The 17,885-nt window shown below is 35.2% G+C and overlaps 1 protein-coding gene across 1 annotated transcript in view; it reads right to left on the bottom strand.

Annotated features, from left to right (window-relative positions):
* Window positions 1-16,941, bottom strand: part of Vav (Vav guanine nucleotide exchange factor) — a 339,372-nt gene extending 322,431 nt beyond the window's left edge. The window contains exon 1 of the mRNA XM_090414835.1: window positions 16,732-16,941. Within this exon, the coding sequence (XP_090270961.1) occupies window positions 16,732-16,941 (210 nt within the window). The remainder of the gene's footprint in view (window positions 1-16,731) is intronic.
* Window positions 16,942-17,885: the final 944 nt, after the last annotated feature.

Genomic DNA, 17,885 nt, shown 5'->3' with positions numbered 1-17,885 from the left:
ATAGAGGCTAATGCCTTCACACCAATTGCCTTAGTATCCCATAATACAATGGACACATCCTTACGGACATGTATAATTGTTCGACAACAGATGCGAGACCCTCAAACACTTCTGAGCATGACAGAAGATGGCAAATCCATTCCTATAATAGGATAACCAATGATGAGTGTTTATTATTATACGTCGGAAAATTAGCTTTTTTTTTTTTTTTATGAAACTTCTAGTTTTTAAAATGGTAACCATTTTGCTTGTACAACAGTTGGAAAATTTTATGTATAAAGTACGTGATTTCATATGTTGGTAACGAATTTGTACATCACCTTATTTCTTTGCCCCTTCAAATGAATTGATTCTTCTTGGCAATCTACCAGCCACCAAGGTTCTTGCATCTGTGGCCGGACGGTAATGCTATGCATTATGGGAAGTGCCATTACCCAAATGGTTTCAACCTTTACTGAGGTCTCATCAGTGGGAGCCAGACCCAGAAGTGATACCAAAGTTGAATAAAGAAGTCATATTTCTATATACAAGTGTCAAAAGGTATCGCATCTTATTACTAAATTACTCTGGATTAGAGATAGATGTATATGGAAACATGACTTTTGCATGTTTCCATATACATCTATCTCTGAAGACTGTTCCACTGTTTTGATTTATGGTCTAAATGAGCCAGACCCAGAAGTGATACTTGGTATCACTTCTGGGTCTGACTCCCACTGATGAGACCACAATAAAGGGCAAAACCAGTCTGGGTAGTGGCTCCTCCCATAATTCATAGCATTATACATATCTGTAAGGATATGTCCATTGCATTATGGGATACTAAGGCAACCGATGTGAAGTCATTAGCCTCTATATACAAGTAGCCCAGTTGTGAAGTGACTTCATGTACAAACTTTGTTTGCTTACACTTGGATAAAGGATGAAACCAAGAATATAACTTCTTGGCATATTTAATTTATAGCATAACCAAGTGGGAAAACTTTCAACATCTAATGCTATATTTCTTGAATACCTGGAGACCATAGTATAAAAAATACAATGTTAGAAAGTCTGTCCCAGAGAGCTGATCACTACTATAGGCTGGGCAGTATAAAGGAAGATTTAGATGGATGGATTGCCAAATTAGCTGAATGAGCAATTATTGTGGCAGACTATCTATGAGGACATGACATGCAATGGAAGAGGGAAAAGACACATTAGCAAAGGAAATGTAATTTATGCAGCTTTTCAATTAAAAACATTGAAAAATTACATGAAATAGCATGTCATGGAGGAGGGTTTTAGAACACTGATCTGGTGGCAGCATCAGAAGATTTGCACACACAAAAGGCAACCAACTAGACATAGTGATCATGCAATCCTGACTGAAAAGTGGCCAAATACATGGAACTGTCAGTTAAGGAGGATATGTGTCTAACTACATATTGTTCCAAATTGCTCTGAAGGTTTATCATCAGACTGCATACCTAGTGTCAGGAGGATTCCACTGTTTTGATTTATGGTCTAAGTGACTAAGGCTAAGAGAACAATGTATTATGCCTGATAAGTGTGTGTGTACACAATGCAAGCATGCACACACAATATATTATTTACAGAGTAATTGAGTCGGTTAAATGACATGTTTAAATTTATTAACCGACTTAAACATCAAGAAAAAATACAAGAGATTTAATAAGATTTCACTAGTTTCATTTGAAATGCAGACTTCATCAGGTGAATACAGTACCAAGAAAACAACACCTTAAAAATATATTGTACTTTTTTCTTGGTGAATATATGGTTATTAAAAACATTGAAAACCAACAGAGTTGTGTTTGAAATTGCGTCCGAGTGTTAGTTCTAGCATGAAGCACTGTGCATGTGAATGATATCACGAGTGTGCCAAAACTGGATTACAGCACTATGTGAATCAGGCAGGCTGTAAATGAGATTGCTGTTTAGATGGGCAGGGTTGAGAGCTATTTCTTTGGATTCCAAGATACGTCTTTCTAATTCATCGGAGCATTTATGGATGTTTGAAGTTGAGTTCCAGTCTATTTGATGTTGTCATCCTTCAACATTGGTATTGGCCGAGAATAAAATGTGGCTGGATAGGGCACTAGCATGGACTCTGTTATAATATGGTTTGCCGCAGCTGCAAATGATTTTGTATACTCCTGGGAATTAAAGAATGTCGTGTTTAACTTTAGGTTGACTGAGGTAAGATCAGAGTTTTCGAAAGGTGGAGAAATATGTTTTAACATTAAATTTCTGCAGGATTTTCGCTAGTTTAGTTTAAGATAAAGAGAACTTATATACAGTAAGGAGATGTAGGCTGTTGGGTTTGAGTTATCTTCATTACTATGTTGATTACGTACACTAAGACGATTATAGATATTTTTAGGAGAGTAACCATTATTTAAGAAAGTCCTTTTTTTTTTGTCCTTTTTGGTACTTTTTTAAAATTCTACCTATAGGTTCTGAGATTCCTGGAATGTAGGGAAATGGAACTCTGCAGACTGTTGAAGAAACCTTAGGTATTGGAACATAAGATTCAGTTATCTATTAGAATTGATTAGGGTGGTAATTATTCAATTCCATTAACTTTTTAATGATTGAAAGTTCTTGTTGTAAGATTTCTGGAGAAGAGCAAACTTTATGTGCTCTATTAATTAGAGATTTAAGAATGCAAATTTTTGAGATGTGTGGTGAGCAGACTTTTTATGAATGTATCTGCCAGTAAATGTGGGCTTTCAAAAGACACCTTGTAGATAAGGTACCAGAAGAAGTTCGAGTAAGGAGGATGTCCAAAAATGGTAAAGTACCAGAATTTTCTTTTTCCATGGTGAATTGGATACGAGGGTGAAGGCTATTTATCTGTTGTAGAAAAGTGAAAAGTTCATCTTCAGTATGTGACCGACCAAATGGCAAAAACATCATCGACATAATGATACCAGAGAGATGGTTGAGGATGAATGGATGAAAACATAGTGTCTTCGAATTATTTCAAAAAATAGTTAGCCAAAGGTGGAGACAGAGAGCTACCCATAGCAGTACCTTCAACTTGTTTGTAGATCTTGTTTTTCCAACTAAAATAACCTGAATGAATAACAAATTCAAAAATCTTTGCGATATCTGGAGGGTAATCTTCATATAATAATTTGACTGTGTCGGTTAATGGAATATTGGTAAACAGAGACACAATGTCAAAACTGACTAGCAACTCAGACTCTTTGATTTTTTCCAAGGAAATCTGTTGAATTTCCTATGTAGGATCTTGAATGTCCAGTGAGAGCACTTAAAGAACATGACAAGACTTTTGCAATTCGATAGGTAGAAGAATCAATGCAATTCACGATAGGTCGTATTGGATAGCCTTCTTTATGGATTTTTGGGAGACCATATAGACGGGGAGTTCTTCCAAAGTAGGTGTGTATTTTATCAACGAAATTTGGGTCCCAACTGATAATCTCATCAAGTAATTTATTTAATTATTTATCCTATAGAAGATGTACTATTAGTTTTAGTATGAAATATCTGTACCTTATTAATTAAAAGTTATTACTGTGGTCTTACATGTTCCTTTAATAATATTTTTAAGATGTTTTCTCCATGATACTTTCACCTGACGAAGTCGGCATTTCCGATGAAACTAGTAGTGAAACCGTATTAAATCTCTTGTATTTTTTCTCGGTGTTTAAGTCAGTTAACAATTTTAAACATGTGTGTGTGTGTGTGTGTATGAAAGAATGATCATTAACTCGGTTAACATACATATTTTTATAAAGAATTGAATGACTAGAACCAAGATTTAAGTAAAAAGGTTTTAATATAAAAACATGACTAGTTTCGGCTTGTAACAGCCTTCATCAGGTGACATTATAAAAGAAAGAAAAAAGAAAAAACACTGAAGCTTAAATAAACTACGAACATCATAGAGTCTCTATACATAACTGACATTTAAATCATTGTGACTTTGTGACTTTGGTTTTCATCATTAGGATTAGCCGAGAAAAGGATATGACTTGATAATGCACTGGCTCGCTCTCTCTTGTAAGTAATGTCCTCATGTGTTCTTCCATACGCAATTTGACAGATTTGCCTGTCTGTCCAAAATAAGGAATATCACAATCACACAATATTTTATATACACCAGGGTATTTGAGTTGATGATGATAAGGTTTTAGGTGGCTTATTAAGAAACAGATCTTTGGAAGTGGAGTGAACAAGGTTTTGATATTATATTTTCTTAGAACTTTTGCTAATTTATATGAAAGTGTACTTATGTAAGGAATAGATATATTGCCTTTGAATCTATTTGTTTCTTCTGAGTGATGTCTAGGAGGATTAAAAAGGAATTTTTCAACGATTCTCCTGGAATATCTATTAACTTTGAAAGAAGTTTTGAGATGGTTTATTTCTGTAAGAAGTTCATTTGGGTCATCCAGAAGAGAACAGGCTCTATGTCCCAAGGTGGAAATTATTCCAAGCTTATGAGGAGGGAAGTGATGGGACTGACTATGCAGACATCTGTTGGTATGTGTGGGCTTTCTATATATCGATATTTTGAGTTTACCAGAAGAGCGAGTCAGTTTGACATCAAGATAAGGCAAGGAATTATCCGTTTCAAGCTCGGCAGTAAACTTAATACTTTGATGTCGGCTATTGAGATGTTCGAGGAAAACCATAAGGGAATCATGTCCATTGCTCCAAATAATGAAGACATCATCTACATAGAAGAACACATGAGGAACATTGCAAGAGACAGTGAGCCAGTGCATTATCAAGTCATATCCTTTTCTCGGCTAATCCTAATGATGAAAACCAAACTCACAAAGTCTGCTGGGAAAAATCTACTAACATCTTCCGTTGCAATGAGGAACTAGAGAGAAAAATCATGGAATCTAGAGAAATCATCTTCAATCCTGTTCATCTAAATAATAAGATGAACAGGATTGAAGATAAGAGCTACAACCTCCCAGATTGTCATTCAGCTGTAATCATGTACTGGCATTCACGAGATGCTACTGGCACGCACTTTCCCAACAATACAACTAACGAAAGAACAGCTTTAAATACAACCACAATGATTTAATGTCAATTATGTATAGAGACTCTCTCTATGATGTTCATAGTTTATTTAAGCTTCAGTGTTTTAGTGTTTTTTCTTTCTTTTATAATGTCACCTGATGAACGCCTTTACAAGCCGAAACTAGTCGTGTTTTTATATTAAAACCTTTTTTACTTAAATCTCGGTTCTAGTCATTCAATTCTTTATAAAATATATATATACATAATCACTTTTTTGTGTGTGCATGCATACGTTAGTTCTGTTCTTCTGGCCAGTTTGCCTGTTTTACAAGATAAAAAAAATCCAAGTTTCTGGAATGAAAAAAATCCTGCTACCTCCATATAAGACTGGCTGATAGGTAATTCCATCTTCAATAGGAAATCCCTTATAAAAGTTCTTTACATCTTAAATGAAACTCAAACTGAGATCTTTCCAACCAAAATGCATTGTCATTACTGAATGAGCTAGCTATAAAGGCCCCAGTGTCAGGAGAATAAATCAGGTGACTTTAACCTGAAGACTCAATTTTCTCTCATTATCCAGATGAAAGAAACTTAACTGAGTAGGCCAAAAGTAACCCTAAACAGTTCTTTCACTATGTAGTGAGAAAAAAAATAACAATTACTGAATGTTAACTGAGGTAGCTTGAATACCACAACCAGACTGTGCCATCAAAATTAGACAAGAGCACCACATTATTTGCCAGTGGGTGACGTAGTATGTTACAAAACAGTTCATAGCTGACATTTCTTGTATTCCAGATGGTGTGCCAAATACCTCTCTAAAAATTCTTCATGCTGTTCAAAAGAGAACACTTCAGTTGATTGACAATCCCTCTCTCCAGCCACTGTCTCAAACATTTCTGCATTTCTTCTTTCCTACAGATACTTCCAAGGCCACTTCAGTAGAAATGGTCATTTTCTCCCCTTTCTGCTAAACCTATAATAACATGACCTCCAGTTCTTCAAACAGAAGATCATCATATTCCTTCTGAAATCCTTGCCCATACATGGTATCAATTTGCTATAAGTTTTACAATCTTTATGGGAAAAACTGACTATAGAGTAATTGGTTTCCAATATAAAATGCTTTCCAACGTCCAGTTTTCAAATATCTTTAGCATCACTGATGTGTTAATTAAACAGTTCATGAATGCTGAAATTAGAAAAGTGCAAGCAGCAAAAGAAACACTTAAATTACTGAGTGATCACTGTGCAAGGATGGAGATATTACAGTAAAAAGGACTGGTGTGAAAATAGAAGTAGATGAATTAGAGGGGCTCATGATAAAATCTGAATGTGAATGCACCATAGAATTGAATATCAGCTTGTATGTTACAAAAAAGTGTAAAAGAAAAGAAATGACTGTGCAACTGAAGAGCCATTTAATTCTCAGCACTGGCAGCATTCCAAGAAAGTTGAAAGAGGACAAAATAGTTCCATTAAATAAAAGAGATGCTAGACAGATGCAGCAAATTACAGACCAATCAATATCTGAGAAATGGTGATTAAGGTACTAAACAAACTGGTCAAAGGCACAATTCAGATAGAAATATTATATTCTATAGGAACTTTGTGAAAAGTGGGTCTTGTCTTAGTAATATACTCACTTTCTGAGTTGGCTAAAGGAAATGGCCACATCATAATATTGCTGGCCTTTGCAAAGACATGATACTATATGAAACTGCCACATAAACTGGAACTAAATTGATATGGAGATGAAGCTAGTTACACAGATAAGAGGATGGTTGATGACAGACATCAAAGATAAGGCATGTCAGCTGTGGTGTGCTACTGAGATCTGTACTTAGCTGTTATTTAATTCATACATAATAACATTGGGAATGATTTTGAAAGTGAATGTTTGTTTGCATATGATGCAAAACGAAAGAGAGAGAGAGAGAGAGAGAGAGAGCAATAGTTAATAAAGATAATTATGAGAACCTGATGATTTAAATGGAGTGCTTAAGAAAAGATAAAAGTTGGTCACATGATATGACAAAGTGTAAAGTCATGGATTAATGGATGAAAAAAAATTACAAGCTGTATACTGGACTGCAGGAAACTGATGCAACTAGAAATCTGGGAATGGTGGCAGATGGGATTTGAAGTTCAGAAGACATATTACAAAAGTAGACAAAATAGGATCACTCAAATGTTGAAAAACACATTGAGAAGTAGAGATAAGGAGGTCATTATCAATCTTTATAAAGTTTTGATGCTAAGTTACAAAGTTTCATTATAACTTACAAATAGGATTTTTATAAGACTAGAGAAAAAATTTTTTCATTATGTGACAAGAAAGAATAGATGCAGCTGTGCAGGAGTGTGGTTAGCAAATGCTAGATTTTTTTTATTTATTGGGAGAGTGGTGAATGAGCAGAATGAACTGAAAGAGACAGTGCTTTGTCTATAAATGAGTTGAGGGATGACATGGCAGATATTGTGAAAATAAAAGTTTTGTAGGCCTCCTACAAGAAGTCTTTGGGCTCCATGGAGATGCCAATATAATAATATTAAGTAGATCAGTACTATGAGCAGGCCAAGGGTTAGATAATGGGGAATTTCTTATCTAGAATCCAACAGTACTTTTTCCAAGCTACTTCAAAAAGCAGAATGGTAGTCACACACTGGGTGACAAAAATTATCTATGACATAAAGGCACCATGAATTAGAACTGACAGCCTATTAGTACAAGTGTATCCACTCTCAAATGACAGGCTGTTGGGTCTATCAGTTTTACACAGGAGAGATACATTAAACAAAATTTCCAGCAATAATACAATATACCAGAATACCAAACAATCCTTACTCTTCCAACTCTCTGGACCTTTTCTTAACCAGCACTCCCTCTATATACAATGTCTGCTCTCCTCTTGGCAACTAACCATAATCTTTTCAAAGTCTCCTTTTCTACAGATCATTTTCACTGCCAATCATGGTCTATAGCAGAATTTTTATGCCACCGTTAGATTACTGCTTTTCACTCTCCTGATCATAACATCTGCACTGAAATATTAACCAAAACAATCCTCACTGGAATGAGGTCGTTCATTCCTCACTCCACTGCAAACTCCAACCCTTATCTAAGTCTAAAAATGTGCCTCTGTGGTCCAATGTAGCATATATTCAATAGCTTAAATCAAAAACCAATTTCTCATCCAAAATCAACTTATACTACAGTCCAAAACAAGTGTAAAAAATTTTGGAACAATTCCAATGCAAACTTCATATGAATGAAATGCAGTAAGCATACTTCCTGCTCAACTGGCAGATATGCTTTCTAATTTCTCACTAAGGCTGTTGAGTGTAACTTCTGCCCTTCCTTGTTTCCACTTCTCACATCCTGATGGTAGCATGAAAACCTCACTCTAGGATAAGGCAGACTTGGCATCAGCCTTTTCCTCCAACTCTTGTTAAGATAACCAAGACAAATCATCTCCAGTACTACCACAAACTGCCCGTTGCATGCCTTCGATCCTTCACCAGAAAGAAAACAGAAACTTGATACTAATAAGGCTCCTGGATCCAGATGGTATTCCTGCGTTTGCACCCCAGATTTAACATCCAATCTGTATCACCCATAAGGTATCATATTCATCTGGCATCTACCACAGCATGGAAGCAAGTCTTTATCTAGATATACCTAAAAGGAGAGAAAAGTTAGCCATCAAACTATAATCCCATCTTAGAACTCTCACAAGTGATGGAGAAGGGCGTCAACAACCAGCCTCTTCACTACCTGAAGACCCATCTAATTAGTGATAACCATTACAGATTCTGTCATTCTCATTCTACAACAGACCTCAGTAACCATACCAACTTTTGGATACAGGCAGAAGATATAGAGAAACCATGTGGTAGCCTTCAAATATTTAGTTGTCTGGCATTAGGGCCTTCTAACAAGTGACCAACTTAAGGTTTCTCTCTCTCTCTCTCTTGCCCTTTGTATTGCCAGCTTCTCTAGTCATTCGTTGCATGTCATAGTAAACAAATTCCTCTCATCAGATTTCGTTATCAATGCTAGAGTATCCCCATGGTTCTGTCTCATCCATGCTCTTCCACCTTAACATCAATGACCATTTCTCTCTTCAACTTCAAATCCTATGCACAGTTTTGCTGAATGGCATTCCTCATTCATCTTCTTCATTCAAGACACTGTAATACTCAAATGAGTGAATCCTTGTGATCTATGACCAATGACTTATATACTAATCTCATCATTCTCAAGTAGAGTGATGAAAACTTGGTGAATTTTAATTTATTAAACTCATTCCTGTCTTAATACCTGCAAGAAAGACCCTACCTCACTCCTGCCTACTATTTATAATAATCTGATATCCTTTGAAGATCAGTTTCCCCTTCTTAGGCTGAATGTCACATCCAACTTATCCTGGAGAACCAATAAAAAAACTTATTTTTTTGTTCAAAACCTTGCTTCTCTCCTGCTCAACCTGTAATATTTTATAAGTCTCAGATCAAACCAACCTTGTTAAATTGTTCTCACATTTGGGAATTCAGGAGATACAGAAGAGGGTAAGCTGCTTAACAGGTGACCTTTTCTCACGCTACTTTTACTCACTTTCCCCATGGATCCACAGTTTCTGCATTATTCCTGTTCTAAAAAGGTACCTTAGGCAATGTTCTGCTGAAATAGCCCATTTCTTCTTCTAATTATGTAAGAACTAAGCAGCCACTGTCCAACTCAAACAAACTTATCTTCCTTCATTCTATCTACCTCTGTTCTTTGGAACAATATTCCTCTATACTGTTTTTCCCAATAAGTACAATCCCAAACTCTTTAAGAAACATTAATAGATTACCCCCTTCTCCTTAATCATAACTTTTCATGTGTGAGATCATTATTAAAAAAATAAATAAATAAATAAAAAAATCTCACAACATTCTCCAAATATCTGGGTCAACTTAAAATAAATAGCCAGACCTTTAAAGAAGTATAATATCTGAAATATTCTCAAGTCTATATCAAGTTGGCTACCCGTGTTCCCCAAAACACTATCTCCACACAGTTCCTGATATATATAAAAGTTCCCTACCTGCAAAACATCCATCAAGGAGAGCACACCAAATACATCTGATTCCAGAATTATAGACATATATAATAACTATGCCATGGACACCACCCACACAGGTAAATAGAAAAATCCATGCCTTATCATAGCAAGTACAAATATTGCATTTTTTTTTTTACATCAGTAGCTGTCATTAGAAACAAACCTAACTTAAATAAATATGGCTGTATGAAATATCCCATGAAATGGAAAGCAATTCTCAAACTTCTCATTCCTACTAGCATTCACAGAAGATGCTAATTCTAGAACTTCAGGCTTTGTCTAATAATTTCCACTTTGTAGAAAGTTTTTTCATTTGATTATAAAGTAAATTATACTTAACAAGAAGTTATATTCTTGTTTAATCCTTTATCCAAGTGTAGGCAAACAGTGTTTGTATTTGCATGAAGTATTTTCATAGCAAAGCTACTTGTATACAGAGAGTGCTAATTTTGCATTGTGAAATACTAAAGCAACTGAAGCAAAGTACAATTCGTTTAAGATGTGTATATTACTATTCATTATGGAAAGGGATCACTAGCCAGACTGCTTTTGAAGTCTCATCAGTGGGAGTCAGATCCAGGAGGCTCTAAGGCTGAACTAATGCAGAAGTCACATTTTCCATAATACATAGCAATATACACATATGAAAAAAAAAAAAAAAACATGCTTTGCATTATGGGATAGATACTAAGGTAAGTGATGTGAAGTCATTAGCCTCTATATATGAGTTGCCCAATTGTGGAATTACTTCATGAGCAAACTTTGGATAAAGTTTGTGCATGATAAAGGATCAAACCAAGAATATAATTTCTTGACATCTTTAATTTGTGATATAATCAAGTGGAAAAACTTTCAATTTCACAACTATCTTTGATCCAGAGTATTTTAATAATAAGTTGATGCAACTAGGGAACTGACAGTGCCTTTAACCTGGCTTTTCAATGAAAGTCTGGCTTCAGCAAAGGTGCACAGGGAATGGAAGGAAGGTAAGATAGTGCCATTGCATAAGGGTGGTAACAGACTGGAAGTGTCTAATTATAGGCCAGTCTGTGTGTCATCAGTAGTTGTTAAGATCTTGGAGAAAGTGGTGAGGGACCGTATACAGCATTGGGCAGATGAGGGTAATGTTATCTGTGAGAGTCAACATGGATTTGTGAAAGGGCACTCTTGTTTTAGCAATATGCTAGCCTTTTATAATAAAGTTACAAGAACATTAGATGAGGGAGAGGCATATACTGCAATTTTCTTAGACTTAGCAAAGGCATTTGACAGGGTGCCACATGATAAGCTGATATTTAAGTTGCAGCACATAGGTCTGGATGTGAGATTGGTCAACTGGATTCAGGATTGGCTGTCTGATAGGTATCAGAGAGTTGTGTATGGTGAAGCAGTTTCAAGGAGGCAGTGGGTTACAAGTGGGGTCCCACAGGGCTCAGTACTAAGACCTATATTGTTTAACCTTAAATCAATGACATTGCCAGTGGATTGCAAGGGGATATTCAGTTGTTTGCGGATGATGCGAAACTGGGAAGGATTATTAGTAATACTGCAGATGTGGTAGCCCTGCAAGAGGATTTAAATAAGCTAGATAGATAGATGGGTAAATGAATGGGAGTTTCAGTTTAATGCAGCAAAATGTCAGGTCTTGAGGTTTGGGAAACATCAATGGGATGCTGCATATTCTATGGGAGGAGTTATACTGGAGGAAGTAGGGGAGACAAGAGATCTGGGGTTGATGATTGATAGAAACCTGAAGTTTAGGGGACATATTGCAAAGGTGGTGAAGGTAACACAGAGAATTGCTGCAACTATGAGAAGGACACTGACCTGCAGAGATAAGAGGGTTATCATTCCGTTGTATAAGTCTCTGATCAGAGACAAGTTGATCTCTTGTCTCTGATCAGAGACTTATCACACTTGGACTATTGTTCTCAGATTTGGTCTCCAGGATTTGAAGGGGATAAATTAACCGACTTCCTAAGAAACATAAAGTCTTGACAGACTTTATGTTCTTAGGAAGGACCTCCCATGATGAGTCTTTTGACTCCATGGAGGGCTGAATAATAATAAGAATAATAATAACTTATTGATATGGAAAACATATGATTTCTGTACTAGTTCAACTCAGTATCTTCCTGGTTTGACACCCACTGATGAGACCTCAATAAAGATCAAAACCAGTCTAAGTAATGATACACTTCCCATAATTGTCATATCCCCACGTGTCCTCGAGGGTACAGAGGTCTGACATACGTCAGTTTAAAGGCCGAAGTTAACCCTGTGAAAATGGCCTGTCCTCAGCAGAGTGCCAACGGCATCAAACAATTGGTCCCCTTCCAACTACTAACCGCGCTCAGACTTGCTCAACTTGCATGAGCCATCAGAAGGGGAGACTCTACCAATCGACCAACCTTCACTGGCACCTTTCCATTATGCAAAGTAATATACATGTCCAGGAGGAAATGTGCTTTGCATTATGGGATACTAAGGAAACTGATGTGACGTCAGTAACCATTATGGATAAAGGATTAAATAAGAATTTCTTGCCAAGTATAGTTTAATTTCCACAAAGTGGAAATTAAACTATACTTTTATATTGTAAAGAAACACTTCAGTTTTTATACAATACTTCAATGACATCTACAGATAAAAATACCAGTCATTAAAAACTGTTGTTTAATTTATTCCCATACACATTAATTTCATTAAATTGTCAAGATAAGCTGAATTCTATTAAACTGTCTACAGTAATAACATGCTATAGGCTTTTAATATTTTGTGGGTAGGATCTACATTAAAAATAGAAAAATAAGTTAATTTTTCTTAAGAAATAAGAGCAGTTTGGTTAATCATTCACAAAAGCATCTTAATAAATATGTATATTTCTTCACTCATTGAAATCACTACAGTATATTTAATGTATAAAAATATAATTAGTGACCACCCTACTAGCCATGGTATGTTTACATATCAATCAAATAGATATAAAATGTTCATTGAAATTATATTCAGATATAATTGAAATAACACAAATTTAAAATGGTTACTATACAAGCAAATTAACCTAGGTAATAAACACGCAATTTACAGACAAAAAATAAAACCATGACTGTAGATGCAAACTGGGCATAGATGTAAACAGTGGATCATGCAAAATAAAGTGAACTCTCCTCTTGGTTTTCACCCATATGAATGGATGGTGTTTCTTCATAATTCATATATAATGATGTTAAAAATTATTACAAAAAATTACAAAGTACATGTAATTAACAACACAGTGTTTTCTTTTTAGATATGGTGCTTTATATTTGTAATATTTCTACAGTATGAATATTATACATCTCTTTATCAATGTATAATTCAACGTAAATCTTATAGATGATTTAACAAAAAGGATTGAGCATATGACCAACAGGCAATGCAATGATTTTGATTTGTTTTCCATGTGAGAGGCTACTCCAACATGGGTGTTTGCAAAACTATCCAGGTTTAAAAATTATTAGTTATCTAAATAAATAAAAAAAAAAAAAAAGCTTATATAGCAGATGATTTTCATCACACTGTCTGATCCTACTACTATACTCCTTACTGGAAGTCCATAATACAAATATCACCAAACAAAATACAGTACCATACAATTTAAAATGTATATAAAAACAGCTTACTAGCACTGTGTGCATACAAAATGCATAATGTAGATAAAATTTTGTTGAAAACTGACATAAGCAAAAGGTTTGCTTCTCACTTCTAGACAGCAAAATTATAAAAAAAAAATTTCTCAGCTCTCCACAGAATGGAGACCTGAGAAAAATCTTATGACATAAGGTTTCTCTTATCAACCCTTACTGTAAGAAACTAATACTAACCATTATTCACACATTACTTATTATACTTCTCATTCACCGAAAAATCACTCACAAATATTTCTGGCAATCCATTTGCCATCATCCAAGCAAAAGAATTCTAGTTCTCACAACTTTGCTAAGCACACTCTTATGCAATTTTAAGGGATGATTCCCTCCCCTCCCCCCATTCTCCTCATTGCAACTATGTATTGAAAAAAAGTACTGTGTCAATCCTACAAAACCCCTTTAATAACTTATGCTTCTATCATATCTCCTCTTTCTGCTATCAATTAGCCTTCAAGCCCTCAGAGGAATCATTCTATAGATGTGTCACAATCTTCATCACTCGCATCTGGATCCTCTCTATCTTCTACCCACAGAATCCAAGAGACCAAAACTGAACACAGTAGTCCAGATGGCCATAATTATTTAACCTAATAAAAAGGAATAATAACCTCCCTGTCAGTGTGTTATTTGACATTCGGATAATTTGATATGCTATTTTGGTTCCCCTTTGCAATAAGTCCTCTAAACTTCAACTCCTGTTGGCAATTGCCTTAAACTCATGGCCTCATCAGTTTCCTCATTTCACTTACACTTTATCATATTAAACTGGCAGACATTTCTGCTTGCCTTTACTACAAATCTAAATCATCCTGCAGGATCTCCATATCATATTATTACTACTATTATGTGACACCTAGTAGTCAAAAGACTTCATGAGTGGGCACACTACACACAACTCCAAACCACCACTAATAGTATTTTCAGTATCTTTAATGACTTCTGCCCTTCCTAGTTTTGATCATCAACAAAAAACTGGATTTCTCTTATACCATTTCCTATATCACTGATGTACAAATTAAATAATTTGCTTGCCTGGCTTTCTAAGTGGTTAGCACATCTGCTCTCCAGTACTGTTGTGAGCATGGATATTTGTGAGACTAATTTCATCACCTAGTGTGAGATCACCTCCCTGCTTAGTGAAGCCTGAAGTAGCTTCTAATAAGCAGGGAGGTGGTCTCACACTCAAATAACAAAAAAAGTGTTGCTAAGTTTCCAACCTTTCATGGATGGGATTAAAGAAATAAAAAATAAAATAAAATAAAAAAACAGCAGCTGCCCTGCAGTACAGCACTAGTCACTCATCTTCTCCTAAATTCAACTACCATATACTACTTTTTGTGTATATGGTGGAGTTGTCTCTGTCCATCAGCCCATTTCATCCATTCTCTCCCTAGGCCTCCTATGTCACATCATCTCTAATGACTAATATCATAAGTTTACATGCAATAGCAACTAACTTTGATCTTGCAAAAGAAGTGGATGTTGATAATTATAAGATGACAATCAAACATTTTGGATGAAAATTCAAGGAAATTACTAGGGATCAAGAGTTTAACTTGGTTGCAGAGGTACACAGATGTTGTCTACAAAGTCCAAGTAGAAAACTTATCCTGGGCAACCACATTTATATACATGACATGTAGATCAGCACATTGCATAATCATATATATATATACACACATACACATCAAATATTATTTTAGAGCCCTCATTCCAGAAAGAAATCATATAAATTAAAATATAAATAAAAATCTTGTTTTGTTATTTAACTGAAAATCCACAACTGCTCTGATTTTGGAGAAAGGTAACTGCTTAAATTTCTCCTGTCCTGGGATCTCCTGTGACTGGTAGACGAAGTTCTAATGCAAACAAATCCCCTACAGTCACAAGACATACAGGACAACTCAAACGGTGATCCATGTATAACAAATCTAAAAGTGTTTGTGAGAGGTGGGATGTATGTACAAAGACATACAAGCGAAATTCGTTTTCTTCCACATTTTCAATAACTTAAGCACACAACTGAAAAAAAAAAAAAAAAAAAAACAGTACTCAAAAGAAATATATATGTTTGGCGTTATCATCTAGCAGTCAGTTTAAATAACCACATCTACAGAAATGAAATAACTCCATCTCTAATAATAATAACCGCAAAACATAAATACCGAATTCAACTGAAGCCAACATAAATTGAGAAAAGATAAGCGAGAAGTGAATGAAAGAATTAATCAGTTTTCTTCATCTGTTCATCGTCTTCAATGTTGTTCAAAAGAAAAAGTGTAAATTTCTTTCATAAGGTAAGCCAAGCCTACGCTTCCTAAATCACATAATGCAAAAAAAAAAAAAAAAAAAAAATCGACTTTCCAATTCCTATAAACAACCCTCTAAATAGAAGTGATTTTATCTTTTAATAAACGATCCACTACTCATAACAAACTTGCCAGAAGGCCTATCAAGACAATCACAAGACGCTATCCGAAAAATGTTATTATATGGAATTGTCACAAGTTACGTAGTTTCATTTTAAGGTCGCTTTCATATTGCACAGCATCCTCTTCCTTGTATAGATTGAACCTTACTTCCAGGAAAATGTTTACATTCTGCAAATTACTGCTACTCATTTACAAAAAATATATGAGAGCTGCTCATCTGCCCTTTCCAACATAAATTAAACTTTGCATAAACGGCTAACTAGAAAATCACAGTTGAAAAAAAAAGAGGGGGAGATAAACTTTCAATACTAATGAACATTATTTCGAATAAAGAAATGCTTCATAACTTCTGACAATCAAATTATACATATAACTAATAATATTACCTATATGTCACTTAAGTTGTTCAATCCCAACAACTTCAAGAGGTGACAGATATAAACAAGTGCACATCAAATATGTAACCCTAATGATTCCTACCTGAGACATTTGAGGACGTAAACTGATTTCTTTGAGATCGATACATCCGGGAGCTAACTTGTTAAGAAGCTGACACAATGGCACACCATCTCGTAAGGTATTTGCTAAGTTAATAACTTGAGCACTCTCCCAAGTTACTCTATGATCTGGAGGCAAAACTTGACATCGTATTAACCAATTTGCACACTCCCTCCACAACAAGTCCGCCATCTTTCAAGTGACCAACGCTTACAATTGCTGCTGAGAGCATCAAAAAGGAACATCTGGGACAACTCCCGCCCTCTTATGACGTAGTTCCGCCAGTATAATGTCAATCATATGTAATAAATGACCAATGTCTTGAAATACAGAAGAATGGAAGGAGAAATGTTCCCTAAACTACAATGATTAGCAAATGAAATGTTCTGTATAATAGTCAAGTGTAACATCGGATAAGAAATACGAAACTAACATTCAAAGTTTCCGAAAATATAAGTATTCGTTATGTTTTGTTTTTATTTTGAACAATAAATAAAATGACCTCCATAATTACATAGGCAAAGTGGATAGTAGAGCCAACATTATTTCAAATCCAAATATTTGTAGAAAAAATGAAAGTTTCGTATGATTACATGAGAGCTTACGAGAATACAATACAAATGAAGCCTTATGGTTCTTCCTTTAGTAATCACTTTTACGTACCGACCGAGAATTCGCTTACAAAAAATACATTTCTCTGATATTTCGATTTCCTTACTGAACGAGAGTTTTTGCTCTCTAAGGGTTTTTGCCTGGTCGTTGAAGAGAACCAACCGGTTCGAAACAACTATCAGACCAGTGAAACCTTCATCAAATGCACTAATAAAATGCGTACATATGGACGCTTAGACAGCGCTCATGTCCAAAGTTAGGGCAACCTGGGGATGAAGAGGATTGTATTCTCGAAAGCTCTCAGGTCAACTTACAAAACTTTCATTGTTTCTACAAACATTGGGCTTTGAAATAATGTTGGATCTACTATCCACTTTACCTGTGTAATTTTACATCGCCGAAATGAAACCTTATAACTCTTCCTTTAGTAAATAACATCCATAATGCTTATTTTCTTGTTGCTTCAAGCTCGATGCTTATTTTTTTAATCTTATAACTGACCCAAATTTAATAAGCACTAACGA

Source organism: Typopeltis vanoorti, chromosome 26 (assembly GCF_054136105.1).
Source record: "Typopeltis vanoorti isolate ZY-2024b chromosome 26, IOZ_Tvanoo_1.0, whole genome shotgun sequence".
Classification (NCBI taxonomy): Eukaryota; Metazoa; Arthropoda; class Arachnida; order Uropygi; family Thelyphonidae; genus Typopeltis; species Typopeltis vanoorti.
This window is presented reverse-complemented; position numbering and strand designations above follow the sequence as displayed.